Below are 21,936 nucleotides of genomic sequence, written 5' to 3'. Positions count from 1 at the left end.
CCTAGAGCGGAATGGGATGCCATAGATTATATGGACCTGCCTCCCTAACCCATGTGACACTATGATAATTGCTGTGGTTATTTAAATCCTAGCCATCATGATCGCTGTTGTTTTGGTGTCTTCAAATCAGTGTTGACTCCTGCACAAGTCCCTGCAGTTTTCTTGGCATAATTTTTGGAAATGGTTTGCCATCGCCTCATTCCTTGGGCTGAGAGAGAGTGACTGGCCCCAGGACACCCAGCTGGCTTTGGGCCTAAGGCCAGACTAGAACTCACATCTCCCAGCTTCTAGCCTGGTGCCTTAATCACTATGCTAAACTGGCTCTCAGGGTACATGTGCAGCATCTTAACAAACAAACAAAAACAAATAAAAAACAAACAAACAAAAAACAAGAGATACAGGCAAGAGCGAGGAGAGATGCAGGAGACAACCCAGTGTTGCCTACTGATCTCCTGCTGAGAACAAGGCACCCCAACATGAGTTCTCTGTGATTCAATATGAGACTGGCTGGCTTCAAAAAAGGGTAAGACCAATTCATGGAAGTCCTGGGGATTAATGGCCATCAGCCTTGATGGCAGTGTAACTGCCTCTGAAGGCCATCTGATGGGACACTAGTGGGCTTCCTTATGCAGCTGGTTGGCCACTATGAGAACAGACGGCTGGGCTAGATGGGCCAGCAGGGCACCTCTTGTGTTCTTATGTTGACCTGGGAACTGGTTGCGTACTAAAATTTGAAGACTTCAGCCCTGCTCCCTCAATCCTGCTGAAAGGTTTGGTCTTTCTGGCTTTCCTTGAACTGTATGGAGCTGGTTATCATAAAATACCTGTTATTTAGCTTTACAACTGGGAGCTTGAGTTTCCCCTTGCACCCCATCTAAGCCCACTTTAGGTGTCCAGTCTTACTCAGCTATGAGGAACAATCTCACTCACACACACCCACTTGTATGTAAGAAATCTGGCGTTTTTCAAAGCTTCAAATAAATAACTATGCTAAGAGAAAGCTCTAGGGCCTGAGCTGTTCTCTGCACCTGGCAAAGCAGTTTCCACTTAAAGTAACACGATAAAGTAAGTTTCCATTTAAGATAACACAGACACATCTTACATTTTACAGGACAGGTACTTCTCTGCTCAGCTGCTACCAAAAGTGATCCCTATGGGACTGTTCTCTGTGGATGTTGTGTTTTTTCCCTTCCACAAAACTCTAGAGCAGTGTTTCTCAACCTTGGCAGCTTTAAGGTGTGAGGATTTCAACGCTCAGAATTCCCCAGCCAACCCATGCTGGCTGGGGAATTCTGGGAGTTGAAGCCCACACATCTTAAAGCTGCCAAGGTTGAGAAACACTGCTGTAGAGAGTTGTATCAAGGGGAAATGAAGGAGAGGGTGTTTATTTGAGCTAAGAATGGTGGGGAAAACCATTCTCGGTTACAACCCAACCAAATTACAACCCGAAAGGGAAAATGAGAAGACAGAAAAGGAAAGGAAAAAAAGCTGAAGACTTGATAAAAAGCATTTATGAACCTCCTTAATGCATAAGGTTTCCCCCCCCCCCAAAGTGCTTTATGTATAGTATTCAGAGAAATCAACTGGGTTAACAGAGAGTCTCTCCCCCACTGCTCCCCTCCCACCCATAAAAAAAAGGCATGCATGCTATACAATTCCTCCACTTTCAGGAAGAAGGCAAAATGCCTTTCTGGCCAAAACATCTTCATTTTACCTTGGATAAGCAAAGCCCATTGCTGTGGCCCCAAAGAGACTACAAGGCAGGTTACATTGCATGGCTGCTTACATTGCTAAATTGCTAGTTTTCAAAATACAAAGTACCTTTTCGATCTAGGAGCCAGTATAGAGGGAACATTGAAACAATGGTGCAAAGGAAACCAAAATACGGGGAAGTTGCATAGAAAAAGAAGTGGTGATTTATCCAACTCAGAGCTGGGGCCCCTTTCTTGGCCTCTTGGCACATCCTCTAATTCTACCTTATCAGACAGGGCTGGCAATGCTGTAACAGCACCAAAGTGAATGTTTCAGATTTCTGTCCCTGTTTTAGGCTTTGGGGAGCCTAAAGGGTAACACTGAAACTTCAACTTCTTATATCAGTGTTTCTCAACCTTGACAACTTTAAGATGTGTGGACTTCAACTCCCAGAATTCCCTAGCATTTCCCAAATCACCCCTGAAACACCCCAAAAGGAAAAACAGAGATCCCACATTTTCATTGTATCTACTCTGGAGGGTCACGCTCAGTCCTTGGATGGCCTATTTCTGCCCCAAACAGATTAGGCTTCCAAACAGGGAAGGAAGGTTGAATTGACACAGTGATCAGCCATCATGTGGTTTGTTTTAGTTTACTGTAGTGTGTGCTTTGTAAATAATGATTTATGGCTGAGGGTGTGTATGTATTCAGCAAATTTGGGTTCACTGAACATACGATACTTCTGAATACTTCAGTGTGATGAGTGAGTGAAGCCTAACACAATTATGGGCCAGACAATGAAATGACTTTTTCCAGTCAACAGCAGCAATAACAAATATGGTTTTTAAAAGAAAAGCTGGCTAGATGAGGGGTTTTTTTGAGGGGGGGTGTAGTTATTTTAGTAGACCTTTCTGCATTTTACAGAGTTAAGCTTCACAAAGTATGCTTCCTTTTGGTCTTTTCTTTCTTTCTTTATATTTATTTTTCAAATTTTGCTACTGCCTATCTCCCCCCAGAAGAGGGAATCTGGGCAGTTTTTATTTATTTATTTATTGTTCACATTTATATTACTGCCCATCTCCCCCCAAAAGGGGGACTCTGGGCGGTTCACAATAAAATTTTCCTTAAAACCTCAACATCATAAAACCGCCGAATCAACACCTACAGTACTAAAATAATAAATATAAATATGGAATCCAAGTGGGAAATTTCCATTTGGTTGGGAGAACTCCACATCACCAGCCACCCCCAGGAAGAGCTGTTGCCCTTCCCATCCCAGGCGAGGGTTAGGGGTAGGGTTGACAGTAGAACTAACAAGATTAAAACAAGTTAAAAACAATAGTCATAAATAATATATAAAATATAACCACAAATACCACACTTTAATTATACTACTATGAACTATAGCTGCTTTACAAAGAAGGGTGACAATAAGGATAACCCTCCCCCCAAATAATACAAGGTCAAGCTGTAGCAAGAGTCCAACATTTACTCTGTCATGTAAGATCAGGGTAAGATATCTCTAAAAATCAGCCACGTATTCACCCCTTACTACACATGCCTGACCATCATATGGAAACTACAGAGCGAGACTGCTCAGCTTAACCTTGGCATGTTTTTTCAAATGCTCCTATGTAATAACTTGCCGAGCTTTTGTGTAATGTAACTATCTAGAAATAAAATGGCATTGCACCACAGTTTCATTAAACAAAGCAAAACAAAGGAATAGCCGGCAGTGATTTTATCCTCTAATCAGTTAGGCTGCATATACAGGTCCACTGAATTGCACAAGAAGTAATGGAAAATATACATAATCAACTTACATTTAAAGTGAAACACTGTGAAAAACCCACTGTAGTTAAAATACATATTAATTTTCATAACATTCTAGGAAGTGAATCATGAATGTACTTTTTATTGCCATTTATAGAAACCCACGCAATCAGTGCTAGATGAGACAGAGTATTCCCTATAGAAGACTATGGCAAGAGATCAAGTCTTCATTAAAAGAAGCTAATGGTCATGGAACAATGTTGGGTAGTCCTCATTCTCAAAGATTCCTGCTAGCAAGTTTGCCAGGCAGCTTATTAAAGGCCGGCTGCCCCACATGATGCATACAGGAAATAATTCAGGGACTGGAATTCCCCTTCTTAAATGTGTTATGTAAAATGGAAACATACTTCTGCTGGGTTTCCCCTGGGCAAAAAGCCCCAAATGTCCTCAGAACTCCATGTACTTCATGAAATAGGTCTTTCAGTTTCAAAGATTTAACTCTTTCCCACAAAATCAGATTAATTTAAAATGAACGGCATCTGTACTGAAATTAGTATCAGTCTTCATTTTCTGTATGACCAAGAGTCATTTTTTCATCTTGTGACCATAAGGTAGTCAGAAATTTTCCATTTTAATTTACCCCACACATTTGCTGATTTTTTGTACAGTAAGAAAGAATTTGCTTTCACCTGGAATTCCTAGAAAGGAAACTTCACATTTCCTTATTTGAAAATACTCCTATCAACTCACTAAGCAGCCTTACTTAAGCCAATTTTTCAGCCTCGCTGCTATGGACAACATGATGAATATAATATTGGCAGGATATCAAACTATGCGCTTTTGAGCACTGAGAAACATCGTAAGGATAGAATGACTTCTTTCTAACCATCCACCTCATACTAATAAGCACACTGGAAGCACACATGGAGATCAAGTTTCAGATATTTAAGGCATGTGTGTAAACACAGATGTACTATATATAATGCTGACACCAACCACATTTAACCCTTGGGAAAATCTAATGTATAGAGGCCCTCCTGACCTCTCCCTCAATAATGCCATGGCCATGCAAAATTCTTAAGTGTTTGAATCGCTTACATAACTCAGCCAGCATGAGAAGTTATTTAGCAATACTCACAATGATTGGATTTACACCACACCTTAACCAGACTTCTGAATCAACTCATGTTCTGGATAGGTACACTGAGTGTACCTAAAACTAACTGGTGTGCAAATACAGCCACTTAGGACTTCAAACTGAGCTGGTGGAGTATACAGCACCCACATCAAGATAAAGCTAAGGCAGTGGTAGAAAATAGCTTAGAAATAATTGCTCCAGAATGCCCCATCAGTCTATAAGGAAGCTGGTATCTTCTTTTAGCCACTGGCCATATATAGCCTGCTGCTTTCTTAGGTCCAAGTTTAGAGGGCATGGTCAAGCTCTGAAGTCATTCCAGCAGGAAGCATCCAGAAAGCACTGGATATCCTCTCTATCTGACCCCCTCCTCTGCAAAACTTGAGACTAGGGGGCATTGCAACCCACCAGAATCCACCTCTGGCTGCTCTCTGCAATGCATGCCTTAGATTTTCCCTTCGATTTTCTTGGCCTCTGTCCCATTCCAGGTCCTTCTTATGTGAGTCCCCCCCACCCCCCACCCCAAATATAAGACAAATGCAAAACATGGGAAATCTGACAAATTCGCTGCTGCCTACTTCCAAAAAGCTGGTTATATTCCCAACCCCATTCCTCCAAATCTTGATGCGCTTATCTGTCATGGGCACTGCCTGCCTCACAGTGTAGCAGCCCGGAACTGTGATCCTGGACAGTGGGTCTCTTAGTAGAACAGTAATAATAATAAATAATAAACAACAGCAACGAGAGAGAGAGAGAACGGAAGGCGCAGTCTCACTGGGACTCACAGAAGTCACGATTCTTACCCCTCCCCCAGGCTACTTAGGAAGACGGGTTTTCCGATCCTGATCCAGAAATTATTCGTTTTCTAGGTTTGGAAGACCCACAGGACCCTCCAAGGAGCCACTTAAAACACTCTGCGAACGGGCGCGCTTGGAGGCCCCCCAGATTAGGAAAAAAAGCGGCTTTAGTTGGCAATCCAGGAGAGGTTGCTTTCCCTGAACTCGGAAACCAACATGAACAACCCGATTAGAACAAAGAAACAAAAGGGCAACAAGCGACGCCATCACACGCCGCCTCCCCAGACGGCGCATGCGCGCCAAAGGACAGCATCCCCTTCCCGGAACGGTGACGCTGCAGGGGTTGTTGACTAAAGGGGCTCTTCCTCCGCTCGTTCGCTTCGAAGGAATTGGGGGCGGAGCCTTTGGTTGTTCCGTTTCTCGAAGCGGGGAGTCGGCCCAACCGCTTTGTTCCCGTCGGTCGACGCTCTTAGAAATCCTCCCCTTCCCTCCCCCGACTTCGGGATATAAAAAGTTTGCGCTCGCCCTTCACTTTAAGACCAGGCGGCGTGGCGGCGGCTGTGGGGGTAAGTGGGGGTGGGGGCTGCGCACGCGTGGGGCGCGGTGGGCGGGGCTTGCTGGGGCGGTGTCGCTTTGTGGCGCCTTGTCTCGCGAGGGAGGAGGTGAGGTCGGGGTGCTATGGCTGTGAGGGGTGTGTGTAAATTGGTTGTACTTATTTCACAATAACCCCAACAGCTGCGTTCACACACAACAGACTTAATTGGTTACCCGTTTTCTGGATTCGCATAAAAGCCTTGAGCTGCTAACAAACCAAGATTGCTGCTAACCAAGATTGCATTAACCAGGGCTGTGTAAATGCAACTGTTAGGGCAAGGGTGAGGTGAGAACCTAGCCTCTGAGACAGTGCTGCCGATTTTTTTGAATGTATCTAGCTGATCCCCGAATGCTAAGTGAAGTTGGAGTGGGTTAACCTTGGGAAAGGAGACCATCAGGAAATCCCAGTGCTACCCCAGGAAGAAGGTAACCACAGACAAGTTGTAGCAAAAAAAAAAAAAAGTGTGCATCCACATAATCATCAGAAGTAAGGGCTGATTCAAAGGAGGCTTTCCCTCTACTTGCCTTCTAGATAGGGTTGGACTGCAACTTCCATCAGCACATCCAGTGGTGAGGATTTTGGACGCTGCAGTCCAGCAACCTCCGGAGGATTACATGTCCCTTGTTTTTGACAGGATTGAGATACCAATACCAGGTCTGAAGATGGTTTTGGACAATTCACTACAACCTAATGACCTCTAGTTAGGTTGGATTAGGACTTCCACAGTTCCCAGCTGCCTGGGAATAACTGGGGATGCAGTCTGACACATCTGGAGAGGTTCATATTGGGAAAGCTGCCTAAGGATGCTATAGCTGCGCGCTGGAATTGTGTTGATTCTGGAAACCAAGTCTGCTATTACTGATAAGCTTCCTAGGAGCTCTCAGGGTTTCTTGGAACACAATTTCAAAATGTTTTTTATGAACATGGGTGGAATTATTCGAATGAGAATATACTGTTGAAAGAAAGAAATGAAATACAGTTGTTGATTTGGCTTCTGAAGCTGGAAAAGAAAAGTGATGTGCAAATGTCATTTTCAGAAATAGGATATCCTGAAACTTTAGAAGATGGAACTTTTGATAACCAAAGAATTACCAGTTTGGTTTTGATTGACTAAAGCAGCATAAAAATTACTGCTTTGATCATGGCAAGGATCTATTTAAGACTAGTACTGGAGTTTTAACAAAAGTTAGCTGGATACGAACAAGATACGATGGGTGGAGCAGGTGGCTTCACTTGGTGGCCATCTTTCTCTTTTTATATGGTTGCTCCAATTCTGATCTGCTGAGTTATGATTTCTATAATTATCTTTGTTTCCTAGCAGTCATTCCACACATTTAATTACAATATAATGACCAGACTTTAGAAATTTCCTCATACCAGTTATCCTGTTGCTTTTGATGTTCACCTGATCTCTGTTGTCCTTCTTTATAATATAAGTCCAATAATAGCTACCTTCATCATCCTCTGCTTTCCATTGAGTATCTTGTTAAGTTTACAATAGGCCATTAGAGCTTTACACAGTCTTAATTGTGATTAGTCATTGAGTACTGACCTTATAATAGCTTGATAGATGGGATTTTACGCTATTTCAGGAGCTTTTGGGAAATGTGTTTCATCCATTCTTCATTTTCCAGCTCTTCTCTTTAATGAAGGATATTAGTAACACAAGAAAGATTTCTTAATAGTGTTGGAAGAAATTAAGATCTCTCCCTGCCCTCCATGTTGTCTCCCCCCAGAACACTGTCTTCCTGCAATATTGCCTTCCCCTTGAGCAAGGTAAAAGGTTGCCAGTTACAAAACAGAATGGCTTCAGTGCAAAAGGGGATGCCAGAGATTAAAATGTAAAAGGAAGCCCAACTGGTCAGACAAAGGATCCCCTTCTGATTTAATCAGAAACCCTGGAACACAAAAGGTCGCTCCTTCACAGACTTTAGCAGAGCCCATTCAGGTGAACAGCCAAACAGATCTCCGTAATCCAATCCCAAGAGATTCCTCCCAAGGTGGACAGCCCAGGCTAGTAGACAAAGCCACAGCCCTGCAGGGAACCCAGACCATCAGAGCAGGAAACACCAACAGCAGGGCGCCTGACCACAGAGCGCCTCCTCTCTGAAATCTGGTAAATTGCACTTCTCTCAAGTTCCTAGGGGGCGGGAAGACCTTTGCATAGCAACAGCAAGCTCCCCTGTATTAGGGGCTGGTGGGGAAATACATGCATGGACACCTTCCAACCAGCATACTGGGTACATGCTTTTGGACAACAAAACAATGATAAATACCTTGCACTGCTGGTTCATCTTGAATTGCTGGTTTCCCAGATGAGTTGGATTATACCTATTCTGGATCTCTTACTATTATTAATTGTTGAGAGTTGGGCGGCATACAAGTTTAATAAATTATTACCTTGAGTGAACCTCATTTTCATTTGTATCCTAAAGGATAGTTTGCCTTTTTGTTTTGGCCTCACTTGTTCCTTTCCCCCTCTTCTCTAAATAAAGTATACCTGTTCACTAGTGTTTTCATAATTAGGCAAAAGGGATCAAACACAGTAGTATATGCCAAAATAAAGTAGTCACCATTAAGGAGATAAAAAATTCTGTTAAACAGAGTTCTGTGATTTCTTTTTGAGGAGTCAAGGATGGCCCACCTGATCCTATCTATGTGTTTTCGACTACAGTTCCCTCTAGCTGTAGTTACTGGCTATGCTGGCTGCCAGAAAGAGAAGTAAATGTTCGATCTGGTTCTGAGGTGGATCTTTTCTAGTCTACTGTAGTTTCATAGACAATGAATAGCAACTTTATTTTAAGGAGGCTGAAAATACAGAGTTTATTTTTGTGACATGGACATAAAAACTTTGGTATATGTTGCTCTCTAGTGATACCTAAAATGCATAGTTGAGTTAAAGCTATTTAATAATCTTGAGGAAACTGTAAGGATGAGTTTAAGATACAGAGAGTCTTGAGGTTTGTCAATGCTATGTAGTCAACCTGAGTTGTTCAGGCATGATATCCTTGAAATTGACACTGTAAATTATTGATGATTTAGCATAGATACAATGGGATTTTCTGCACTAAATCAGTTTAAGCTCACCTCTGGTCCTTTGTGACTGATGACCTGTAAGTTTAAACTTTTAATCTAAAAATGTTATAACCACGGAATAAAGTTTAAACTTTATTTTTTGAACATATACATTCTTTATAATGGTATATAGACACAGTTAATTGTTGTTTAAAGGAGCTTATGTATTTTTCTTTTCATGCAGGTTTCAGTAACCCGAAATCCATTGTATTTTTCACAATTTTTTTTTTAAATTTCTCCTTGTGAATACCAAGTGTAATATGGCTGCTTAAGCCCCTTAAAGGGACTAGAGTCTGAAGTTTGGGAGATAATTTTATGCATAAATATTCAAATTGGTTTTTTTTGCCACAATGCAGGACAGCTGCATCCACTTACCAAATATTATCTGCAATGATATTTTAGTTAATGAATTTAAACCATTGTTGCTTTCTGGTGGAAAACTCCATAAATTTGTTAAATTCAATAATGCTTTAATAATAATGCAACCTGACTGAAAATTCACTACAGTCTTAAGTGAGAATATGAAGAAAGACAACAGTCCAAGGCTGTTAAGAGCTTTTGGTGACCAAAATTTCCCTTGATCACATTGTTTTATTGATATGTGTCGAGATAAACCTTTGAGGAATTTTTTGTCAAGTATTACTGAATGAAATGATGTATTACTTGATAAGAAAAAAATTGGTTTCTTCTTGTAAGGAGAAATATTCAAAGATGTGCATTTGATTAAAGTTGGCTTTTCTGTAGTACCACACATGTAGTTCCACTTAAATCCATTGTTTTGGCCCTGCTCTTTAAAAATATTCCTTAATTGTTTTACTTGGAAATAATTCAGATTCATTGGGACTCAGGCCCCGTGTATGCAGACTTGAAACGAAAGCCTTAATTATTTCTTCATACTTCATTTTAAATATGCTCCTCCCTCATTTTGGTAAGACTTCTGTAATTACAGATGAAGGAAAAGGAACTACAATGTTTTAAAGAAGATTGTGAAAATGGGAACAAGTTACCTTGTCAAAAAGAAATTACTGAATGAATGTGATACTTATTTTTTTTTTTTAAAAAAAATACATATAATGCTAACTTTCAGGTTTTTATTTTATTATGGCCTGGAAGTTGATCAGAATTGCACAAAACTATCTCCCAAACTTCAGACTCGTCCTCTTCTCCTATCCTGTTTTATCCTCGTCATGAATGTTATTGGCTCATTTCTGTCGAAACTGAAGAATGATGCAGATGTGACGGAACTGAAGTATGACCTGTCATGCGAACTCTACAGGATGTCTACATTTTCCACATTTCCACTGAACGTGCCAGTAACTGAAAGGAGTCTTGCCCGTGCTGGTTTTTATTATACCGGTCTGAATGACAAAGTGAAATGTTACAATTGTGGCTTAATGTTGGATAACTGGAAAAAAGGTGACAGTGCTCTGGATAAGCATAAACAACTCTATCCTAGTTGCAGTTTTGTTCAGAGTCTGACTTCAGTGACTAACCTCGGCTCATCCTTTCATTCTGCCTTTTCACCTCCAACTACCTCTGGACTTACCTCTTCGCATTCCCCGATGCAAGCGTTAACTTTGGGTCAAGTTGGCTATTACAGTGGAAGCTTTTCCAGTTTTCCTCATGATCCGGTTACATCTGCAGCAGTGGACGATCTGTCGCATTTGAGACCAAAGGCTACCAACTCTGCGATGAGCATAGAGGAAAGCAGATTACTTACTTTTAGGGCATGGCCCCTGACATTTTTGTCCCCATCTTCTTTAGCAAAAGCTGGGTTTTATTACGTGGGACCTGCAGACAAGGTGGCCTGTTTTGCCTGTGGTGGTCAACTGAGTAATTGGGAACCAAAGGATAATGCTATGTCAGAACATCAAAGGCATTTTCCAAACTGTCCTTTTGTGGAACAAATTCAAAGCAACTCAAGTTTCACTGTTTCTAATTTGGGCATGCAAACCTACACAGCTCGTGTCAGATCATTCAGAAATTGGCCAGTTACAGTTCCGGTTCAGCCACAGCAACTGGCAGAAGCTGGCTTCTATTATGTGGGTAAGAGAGCTTGTTCTTCTTGCATGTTTTGGATCTGCTGCAGTTTTTGAACAGTTAACTTTACTGTTTGTCCTTCTGTTTAACTACTTCATGAAATTTCTGTTGTTAAGGTCGCAATGATGATGTCAAATGTTTCTGCTGTGATGGTGGACTCAGGTGTTGGGAGTCTGGGGATGATCCATGGGTGGAGCATGCTAAATGGTTTCCAAGGTACCCTTCAAATATTTTTTTAATATAGTAAGAAAGAGATAATTGTAATACTGCTGCCTATTCTGCCTAACTATTCCTGATTTCTCCGGAAAAGTTTACTCATTGACATCTATTTTAAATTTTTCGTACTGAAACAGACTAACTTTGGTATTAGCGTGAAGCATCTTTACCATGAGTGTTTATCTCAGGTACATCCTTAGCTTCAGAAGTGGTTTGTGAAGGCAGCAGGGAAAAGAAATGAATTCAAGAAATGAATCTAAAGGTTTGGGAGAACACATGGAATTAATATCTTGTGCTAGAACTGAACTTTAATTAAGCTGGCAGGAATTATCTGAAAGGTGGCTTGAAAAAGATTGTTTTTTTCTGGAGATTCTGAATATCTTTAAAGCAGTTGTGTCTTCGTCCATAGTCATGTGGCTGCTGCTTAATGCATCCAATCACCCAGGTAGTTTTTGAAGCTGCCCTGTACTACTGGGGGAAAAATGTATGGCTGCTTTACTCAATTGAAAGAATTGAGTAAAGTCTTTTGTGTATTTGCACAGCCATACTGTGCATACAAATTGCTATGGGAGAAGACTTCCCTTCTCTGCTTGCTTGTACAGATTTGAGGCATTTTCTTAGCTGCTGTGGAAAGCAAGATGCTGAACTTTGGTTCAAGTATGAAAGCATTCTTATTCCGTAGCTATTTCAAAACTCCTGTTAGGTTTAAAAAACACACACACACAATACTGACATATTTAAAAAAACACTAAATACTAAGGCAGTGTTTCTCAACCTTGGCAACTTTAAGATGTGTGGATTTCAACTCCCAGAATTCCCCAGCCAGCTGGCTGGGGAATTCTGGGAGTTGAAGTCCACACATCTTAAAGTTGCCAAGGTTGAGAAACACTGTACTAAGGTATTTAACAAAGCTGTTTTACCTGGGGTCTAATCAAGTATTGTAATGATTGGATCATACTCCATGTGCTAGGATAACTGGTTAGATTTTTTAAAAAAATGCAATTGTAATCCATGGAGTGGAATAAATAGCTCCTTTTGGTCCATGGAGTGGAGTAAAACCTTAGGATTTTCCATGTGAATGAAATCTTGGCTCACCATTCTAGGGATCTGGGCCAAGTTCAGCTTAAGATAATGGTTTATACAAAAATACAGTTCTTAATTTTTAATATAATTGTAATAAATTAATAAAGATTCCATTTGTAATGATGTTTGGAGCTAATAATTTTGGAATTATTTTGAAATGCGATAAACAGGATATAAATTGCTAAATTGCATATAAAATAAAGGTTGTAGGCTGCTAGAGTTGATATAGAGGGACGTGGTGGCGCTGCGGGTTAAACCGCCGAGCTGCTGAGCTTGCCAACCGGAAGGTCGGCGGTTCGAATCCGTGTGATGGGGTGAGCTCCCGTTGCTAGTCCCAGCTCCTGCCAGCCTAGCAGTTCGAAAACATGCAAATGTGAGTAGATTAATAGGTACCGCTTTGGTGGGCAGGTAACGGCGTTCCGTGTAGTCATGCCGGCCACATGACCGTGGAAGTGTCTACAGACAAACGCCGGCTCTTTGGGTTTGAAACGGAGATGAGCACTGCCCCCTAGAGTCGGACACGACTGGACTTAATGTCAAGGGAAACCTTTACCTAGAGTTGATATAATTAGTTCTGCTTCTCTCAATGTTGATTGAGTAATGTTTTTCACATATTTCTACATTTAAGTTTAAATGGAATGGATACATTTAATACCTGAGTGTATTTTCCTGGGTCAGATTTTTATAAATATTTATATTTCTGGCCCACTATGATTAATATTAATGTTCTTACAACAGCAGCTATTCTGCATATTAAAAGTTAAGCTTGATATTATTTTCTTCTAGTTGTGAATACCTGATTTATAGGAAAGGCCAAGAGTTTGTCCGTCAAGTTCAAGCAAGATATCCCCATCTTCTTCAACAGGTATGCAAGTATTGTTTTCTTTTCAGTGATAGCATGATTTGCTTTTTCTTGCTGTATATTCATACAGTACATGATTTGTTTAGAAAATTAACCTATTTTCAAAGTTGTATAGTACCTTGAGCTTCATCTGAACAGCTTGTCTTTACAGAATACCTTTACAGGTCTGGCAGAAATGGGGGTTTGGACTTGCAGCCCCTGTACTAGTTTTGTCTCTAGCAAGGACACTGTATTGTTTTTTTGTAAAATACAGTGCAATCCATTTATTTCAGGCTTTGACCGAGACCATGGAGGCTGTGAAATAAAGCACTATAATGTAAAAACAGTCTGCTCCTAAAAACATTAAGGAAATGATCATAGAGTTAAGAGATGGAGTGATAAAGGCTATAAATATGCTGCAAAATCATAGCCTATAAAAAAAGATATAAACTAAAATATTAAAAATTCAGGTGTAGTATAGTGAGGCAATAGATATTGTGTCCTTTAAGAAGTTAAATATTAAGCTATAGAAAGAACGGCTGTAACAGTGAGTAGCTGGAGATTAAAAACAAAGTAACAGGCATGAGCTGTGTGAAAGCAAGTTGGCTGTAGCTGGCAGGCAATACCTGCTGAATTTTGCAGTTACACAAACTTGGCAACATTATATACTATGAGGGGGTTGGAGTCAGAGTGGTAGGTAGATGTATTATTAGCTATGATCAGGTGTAGTGTAGCATGGCATTTCAGACAAAATACATGCTGATATTTATTGTGAAGGTTCACCAGTTCCCCCACGTAGTGGCATCCAGATAAATTGGGACTACAACTTGTGGACAGTTCTCAAATGTTGCAGCCCCAGACTATCTGGTGCAATCATATGGGGAAAGACTAGTTAAACATGTTTTTTTTACTGTTAGCAAACTCTGTCTGAACAATGTATCTTTTCAAAAAGCAAAATTTTCCTTCTAAAAATCTGTTTTTGTGTGTGTTGTAGTTGTTATCCACTGCAGATACACCTGTAGATGAAAATACTGAAGCACCAAGTAAGTATTTCAATTTACTTTGTACCTTTGGGTTAGCATTAACTCCTGGGGACTGCCTGGACAAGTTCCTGCAGTTTTCATGGCAACATTTTCGGAAGTAGTTTGCCATTGCCACCTTCTTCCAAGGGCTAAGAGAGAATGACTGGCCCAGGGTCACCCTGCTGGCTTTGTGGCTAAGGCAGGACCAGAACGTAAGGTCTCCTGGTTTCTAGCCCAGTGTTTTAACCACTGTACCAAACTGAGTCTTATCAGTATTTTGACAGCATTTATAAAATTGGTATGAGAACATAGTACTCAAATGTTAACATGTTGATCCTTAATGGTCTGTAGCAATTAAGTTTTGTTATTTTTACTAAGTTAGTAAGATGACTTTGTCATTGTTTTTAAGTCAAAAATTCCTGAAGCTGGCCATTCAGATTTAAACTTTAACCAGAAAAATTACAATTTTGCAATAAAATCAAATTGCACATACCAAAAATAAGTGAAAAATAACCTGTTTCAGCTGCCTGCTTAAAATCTCAACATATGAAGAACCATGTGTATTTAAATCACTGAGGCCCTCTGGTGGCAAATATGTTATAAATATTTTAAAATTACCATGAATTGTCTATATTTCTTCTGGAATAAAAGATGGGCAGTTTCATCTATTGAGGAGGCTAAGTCTAGACCTTCTAAAAGCAAGTTCTGTAATTCAGTAGTGCACCTAAGGCTTGAATCTGAGACATCATTGTCTAATTAGGAACTTCTGAAGCAGTGGGACTAATGAAATGGACATGAGTCTGGGAGAGAATAGGCAATAGCAGACTAAATTGGCTTGACTGAGGATATGGCATCTTCATATAGTCACATATTCAAATTCTGTGTTTGAAGAATGCAGCTGGAATAGCTATGCCTTTTTCAGGAAAGAAATCAGGGATTTGCAGTATCTTAGATGTGGAATCCAGTGTAGAAGCGTTTTTTCCCCTTCATTTATATTTAATTATTTTGAATCCCATAAGATACTATTACTTCAATAAATAATGCTATGATGTTTTCTTTGAATAGTCATTCATTTTGAACCCGGTGAGAATGCGTCAGAAGATGCAATCATAATGAAAACACCTATGGTTGAGGCTGTTTTGGAGATGGGATTCAGCAGAAGACTGGTCAAGCAAACCGTTCAGAGTAAAATCTTAACAACAGGAGAGAATTACAGAACAGTAAATGATCTTGTGTCTGACCTTATTACTGCAGAAGATGAGAAGAAGGAAGAGGAGAAGGAGGATCCATCAGAGAAAACAGCCTCAGGTATATAAAAGTTCCATTGCATCAGTTTGATGAATTGGTTGTTGCTCTTCCTGCTATATGATAGTTTTATTGAGAATGACCCCTTTACTTCCTTTTGTGGAAATATTTGTCCTTGAGTTTTTCTTCATCGGAATGGTCTAGTTCAGTCCTCCTATCAGTAGGAAACCCAGAGCTAGAGTATCCTAATAGGTTGCTATTCAGCCTCTACTTGAAACCTTCTATAGAAGCAGCCACGAGAAAAAAACAATATTGGTTCTATTGTTATACTGTTCTTTCTACCCAGAATTGTTCCTTATTCAGTTGAAACCTGTTTCTCCTGTAATTTAAGCCAAACAGGCTCGTGAAAGCATAGTAGAAACCCAAAGCTTGCCCTCTTCGTCTCCATTATAATTCTTCAGTCATTTGAAGACTACTATCTTATTTCAATCTTCTCCAGCCTATATCCAGGCTGAATATAACCAATTGTTATCCATATAGGGAAATTGACCATTTTGGTCTCCCACTTCTGAACACATTCTAGTTTATTTTCATTCTTTTTAAAAAATTACGTCCTGGACTGGAAATAGTGTTTTAAATAAGCTATCCCTGTTCACTGGGGAAAGTTCAGTCAATTTGTAATACTCTTCACTGTCCCTTCTATTCATTTTGGCATAGAATCCTAATGATGCACTTTTTGTAGCAGTTCAGAAGACAAAGACTCTGTTCTCCTCTTAGTCAACAAGTCAATGATGATGATCCTAGTGAACAGGGACAACAGTGTTCTGCAGAGGAGAATTGTTGAATCTTCCTTCTAATTATACTGATGTAACACATCATACCTAGCCAAAGTGAAAGCACTCCTATGCTTTGGGCATAGGATGTTAGTAATTAGGTTGAAAAAAATGGTCTGCTAAATAAACCAGAAATACACAGCTTGGGACTGGAACAGAGATCTTTCTGCAGCTCTAAGTCAAAGACCTTCTATTTCACCTTGGATGGGGAATTTTTAGATCCTAATTTGCTCAGATAACTGGAGAGGCCACAACATTTTCATTCCAAGTTAGCCATGAAGATTGGAGAGCCAGGGAAGATAGAGGCCCCCGAAAATAGATTAATCCAATGTTTTAGGTAAGCCTCAGTGGAGATCAGATCAGACCTCAAACTTAGCAGAGAATTTTATGCACAATGGAGCATACTTAGTGAATCCTTTAAGAATTTTGATTGCATAATTTAAAAAGAAATGTGATTGCATAATTTAAAAAGATTGCATAATACAGGAAAAAGTTACTGTATTTACAAACCTGCATGCTACAAATGAGGTAGCTCAAGACTTTGTCCTGTAGATCTTAATAGCTGCCTGGACATGTTTGTTATCATTGTGACTCTTGAAACAAAATAATACTTGTGAAACTTTCTAGACGCATCTGTTCTTTCCAGTAAGTTGGGGCAAAAAAGAAAAAAAAAGATAGTACCTTTAAAGGACATAGCCTATCTAATATTGATGCTGTCAGTTTTCTAGCATTTATTGCGTATAATAGAGCCTCATGACAACAGAGTTGCTATAGTTTTGTAATGATTGAAAACAAGGCTGTTTCTCATATAACAAAGGGCAGAATACTTTCTCAAGCCAACTTGGGTTGTTACAAGAATGGCTGTATTGTCTTTGTGCAGTAGAGCCAAAACAGGGTTATTAACTAATGGGGGAGGGTGGTGAAACTCTGCTGTAGACAAAACTTGCAGTAATTAATTTGTATACAACTTGAAAATAGTGCCATCCTGTAGTTGGATGTAGTTATTTAACATATTGATGAAGTCATTCATTTTTGTCAGTTTCACCAGCATACAAAATGCTATACTATTAAGCTAATTTATGCATAGTATGATTAATCATCTTAAAGCAGATTGAGGTCTGAATTTAAACTGTTTTTTAAAAGTTCCTTTCAACAAATGTAATAGACCTTTTGGGTTTTGTGAAACTGGAAAACTCTAGCTTTTATCATGTAAGTAAGTAATACTGCATTATATTCTGTCTACCCCCATCCTGCCCTTCCCCTGGGTGAGTTCGGAACCGTGGGAAATTTCCATCTTTACTCATGTTTTCTGCTAAGATTGCTAAGGAATGAGTGCACTGTGTCATATTTTCATTTATTATATTTCAGACCTGACCTTAATCAGAAAGAATCGAATGGCGTTGTTTCAGAGCTTGACGTGCACGCTCCCTATCTTGGAAAGTTTATTAAGTTCCAAAGTAATAAGTGACCTTGAATACCAGGTTATTAAACAAAAAACCCAGACATCCTTGCAAGCTAGAGAACTGATTGATACCATCTTGGTGAAAGGAAATGCTGCAGCAGGCATATTCAGAAACTGTTTACAAGAATGTGATCCTGCATTATACATGGACTTGTTTGGTGAGTTTCCTAGAAAAACGCTTTGAATTGCTTTGAATGGTTATTTTCTTGAGGAGTGGTAACTTTAGTCTATTGCAGTTCATAACTGTAATAGATTTATGAGGTTTTATAATTAAGAGATACTAAGTTTTCTTCCTCTTATATGAGCTAGATAATGCAGAGGAAGCTCTGTTGATCAGACTTCCCAAAAGCAATAGCTGTTATACTAATGATTCTTAAGCAAAGGTGTTAAGAGTTTATCTGCATTTAGTGAATTTAAGTACTTTATTATTTGGTCTTACAATATTTAACTTATTTTCCTTAGTGGAGAAGAGTATGACATACATTCCAACAGAAGATGTTTCAGGTAAATACTTAATTTACTCAATAAACATGGATGGCATTTGGAATATAAGGATTGCAATATATTTAAGAAAATGGATTATAGTGAAATAGCTCAAAATGGGAGGAGGAGTGAATACTTATGAAACTGACATGGACGAATACTTTTGAGTATTTTGAAATTTAGTTTGATAAGGATGGATGCACATGGACTAGGGAATCTCTGGGCCTGGAATGGAAGATTCTTCCTTTCTTAGAATATCTCAACATAAGTTGATGGATTTAGGAAGAGTGGGGTTGTGGATGGCAGGGAAGTCAGGAATGCATTTCTTCTTAGAATTAAACTAAGGCATAGTTCAAAATGTTACGTTTTTTCATATATAATAAATAAAGTCTTTAACTGCAGGCTTACCCATGGAAGAACAGCTGAGACGATTGCAAGAGGAGAGAACGTGCAAAGTCTGCATGGACAAGGAAGTGTCCATAGTCTTCATTCCATGTGGCCATCTAGTTGTTTGCAAAGAATGTGCCCCTTCCCTTAGGAAATGCCCTATATGCAGAGGAACCATCAAGGGTACAGTGCGGACATTTCTTTCCTGAAGGAGATAAACTATGCTATTTTTTTCAAGCAAATATTTTTGTACTTTCTGAATTACACTAAGAGCTAATTCACAACATCTTGATGCCTAAAGTATTTGCAAAGTACAATTTAAGCAGTGCAGCTCAGTAGTCTGATGAAAGTCACCAATTTGATGCTTTTAAGGTCAATTATCTCTTAAGTGACTATTTAGATTTGTAAATCTGGGTAGGCTAGCCCTTTTAGGACTTCGTTCCATAGTGGTTTGGAATGATGTAAGGTGGGTGGTGATGTGTTTGCTACTGTTAAGTAAAAGCAGCTGTTGATGACATGATTTGGAAGGTGTTCTGGAGAGACTGATCTCTGGTATAGCTTGCTGGCTAATTGAAAATATGTTTTATTAACTATAAATAAAACTTCGATGTGGTTGAAATATCCATTCTGGAACTGTTGTATCTATTTACATTAGTTGTAGAATAATTGGGTAACTACAGTGTTAATTATTATGTATCATAATTCACAAGGATCTTGAAATACAGTGTTAAACATCTTTGGCAAATATTGCTAAGTATTATGGAGAAAAAAATTATCAGCTTGATTTGCAAACTTTGTGTAAACTATGTAGATTACACAAATGTAAATAGTATTCATTCTTTTAAAATTGTAGCTTACCAGTCTTTTTCGCTATCCCATGCCTGAAGAGGAAATTGCTCTTTGGAGCAGCTGAATTTCAAGAATTCCTGCCTCCCTACATACCTATTTCTTGGTTTATATGATAATGGTGCAGCTTCAGACACTAAACTAAGCTACAAACACTTTGTAATATGTCTTATTTCATATATTTTTCCTTTATTAGCACTATAAAGAAGAATTAATATTGGAGTCTTGTTCCTTCATATTAAAAAAATCATGTATTATAGTAGAATGTCACATCTCCATCATAGTGAAGGGAAGCCACATAGATGAAGACTTCCTTAGTATTTCAAGCAGAAGTCCATTGAAGTTGAGCAGCCAATAAATTTAAATAAATAAAAATAAATTCATGCCACTGTGCTGCATGGAATGCTGCTCTGAATGCTTTGCACATCCCATTTGCAGCCCCCAGAAATACCCTAATTGAACAAAATAGACATTTTATTTATAGACCTTATTTTTTTCCTTTTCTTGCATAAAAGTGTAAGTGCCAAAAAAGGACTTATATTCCTAGTATACAGAATTAACTATTCAGAATTAGCTTAATTCATCCACACACTGAACCATAAGTTAAGTACGCTGGCTGGCTTGCACAATCCATTGATTCACTAGACAGCCAATGAGAGTTTAGCCTGATGTGTCATGTGAACAGAGCCACAGATGTATGTCTATCCCCCCCAAAAGTGTAATAATTAGTCGTCTTTCTGAGGTGGCAAATCCAAGACTATTTATTTATTTATCAATTATATTTCTTCACTGCCCAACTCGTATAGCAACAACTCTGGGTGGTGAAGTGCTAACATTCCTGCATGACCCATTGGTGAAAATGGGCAGAAGCAGGTTATATGGACCCAGGTCAGACATTACAGAACCTCAAGATGGGGGAAAATTCACTTCCCAAATTGCCAGACAAGTAGGCTTGCTTGCATATTATGAGGAGGGGGGACCTGAGCATACTATTGTGGTCTTGCTTCTGCTTATTAAAAAAAAACATGTTAAAACTGCATTACAGAAGTTGGCAAATTGTTAATGCATGATTTGGCCTTTGGCAGACAACCAGAACCAAAAGCAAAGGTTAAAAATTGCAAGTTGTGTATTAGGAACACATTTCACAACAGCTCCATTCTCTGCTGCACCTTCAGTATATCACTGAAGACCTAAGGGGACATACAATTAGTAGTCAACTTATAGCAAGCAAAGCAAGTACCATGGCCATTAATTACTCTGATACAGACAGACACATCAAGAAGAGAGGGAAAGGCACATTTATCTCATTAACCTTGTGCAGTTGTGAAAATACCTTAAAGTATGCATCCCGACAGACTTGTAAAGTTAAATAGCAGTGAAGAAAACTACAAAAGAGTTGCTGGTGTTCATATCCTATCAAGTCATGTGTGTAGGGGGCAAGAGGAATCTGATTATTATGGGGGCCTGAGAGGAAGTGTGGAAGGGAAGATAATACTAAGAGGAGGTAGAATTAAGACCACAGTCCATCAAGACAGATTTTCCCCACCCCAATGAAAGTTAGTTATATAATACAATGCAATACAACACAGTAAGCTTTCTCTTTCTGGTAACAGTGCCTGAATCAGAGATCAAATGAAGAGTGCAAATTCTACTTTTATATCTGGTCACTCCTCCCAACTTTTGTCATTCATTAAAAAAAAAAACTTGCTTGTCTAGCGGAAGAAAAATGGTGCAAGTTGTGGGATCTGTCTCAAAAACCCAATCCTTAGTATTAAAATTCTGAGTATTGGCACTTGACTAATACAGTGTGTGTGTGTGTGTGTGTGTGTGTGTGTGTGTGTGTGTGTCTATATCTATATCTATATCCTGAAAGTAATTTGGAAGTTGCAGGTCCTGTGCACTAGAAGATGTCATAGCCAGGATGCACAGGCCACTTTCATGTGCAGGAAGAGAGAGACAAACTCCATTTAAACAATTATGGTGGAGGCTATCTTAAAACCTGATTGAAGAATAGAAGGAATGATTTCTGATGGAAGTGTAGTTCTGGGGTGGGGTGAGTTATCCCTTTACTCTCCATTAGCAACTCCTGCTTATTATCTACTACTTCAGTTTTAGCATTGTTATTAATGAAAGATGTAAGGCAAACTGTTGCACTGGGGGTGGGGTCCCAACATTGGAAAAATCTAGGCTTTCCCCCTTTACAGGAATTCCTGTTCAAATCTCCATGCAACAACTTGTGTTAATAATACTTTCCATTGGCAACAATGGAGGCTGCTTTTATGTCTTCTGAAGAAAGGAAAAATCATCTCCAAGAGGGTTGGAGAGGAACTTTGATATCTGTCCTCTGAATGTTGGGTTCCTTGAGAGAACCAGTGAAGCTTCTTTGAGAATCTAGTGAGCCAGATGGGAAA

The 21,936-nt window shown here is 39.4% G+C and overlaps 1 protein-coding gene across 1 annotated transcript; it reads left to right on the top strand.

Annotated features, from left to right (window-relative positions):
- Positions 1–9,307: 9,307 nt before the first annotated feature.
- Positions 9,308–19,621, top strand: LOC134499221 (inhibitor of apoptosis protein-like). Its single transcript, XM_063305851.1, has 8 exons — positions 9,308–11,113; positions 11,224–11,323; positions 13,193–13,271; positions 14,242–14,290; positions 15,335–15,577; positions 17,716–17,967; positions 18,272–18,313; positions 18,695–19,621. Exons 1-8 carry the CDS (start codon positions 10,060–10,062, stop codon positions 18,886–18,888), a joined length of 2,013 nt encoding a protein of 670 aa, XP_063161921.1. The 5' UTR covers positions 9,308–10,059; the 3' UTR covers positions 18,889–19,621.
- The last annotated feature ends 2,315 nt before the right edge of the window (positions 19,622–21,936 follow it).

Source organism: Candoia aspera, chromosome 5 (assembly GCF_035149785.1).
Source record: "Candoia aspera isolate rCanAsp1 chromosome 5, rCanAsp1.hap2, whole genome shotgun sequence".
NCBI classification, from domain to species: Eukaryota; Metazoa; Chordata; class Lepidosauria; order Squamata; family Boidae; genus Candoia; species Candoia aspera.
The sequence above is the reverse complement of the archived record's forward strand: the minus strand, read 5'-3'. Positions and strand labels throughout refer to the sequence as shown.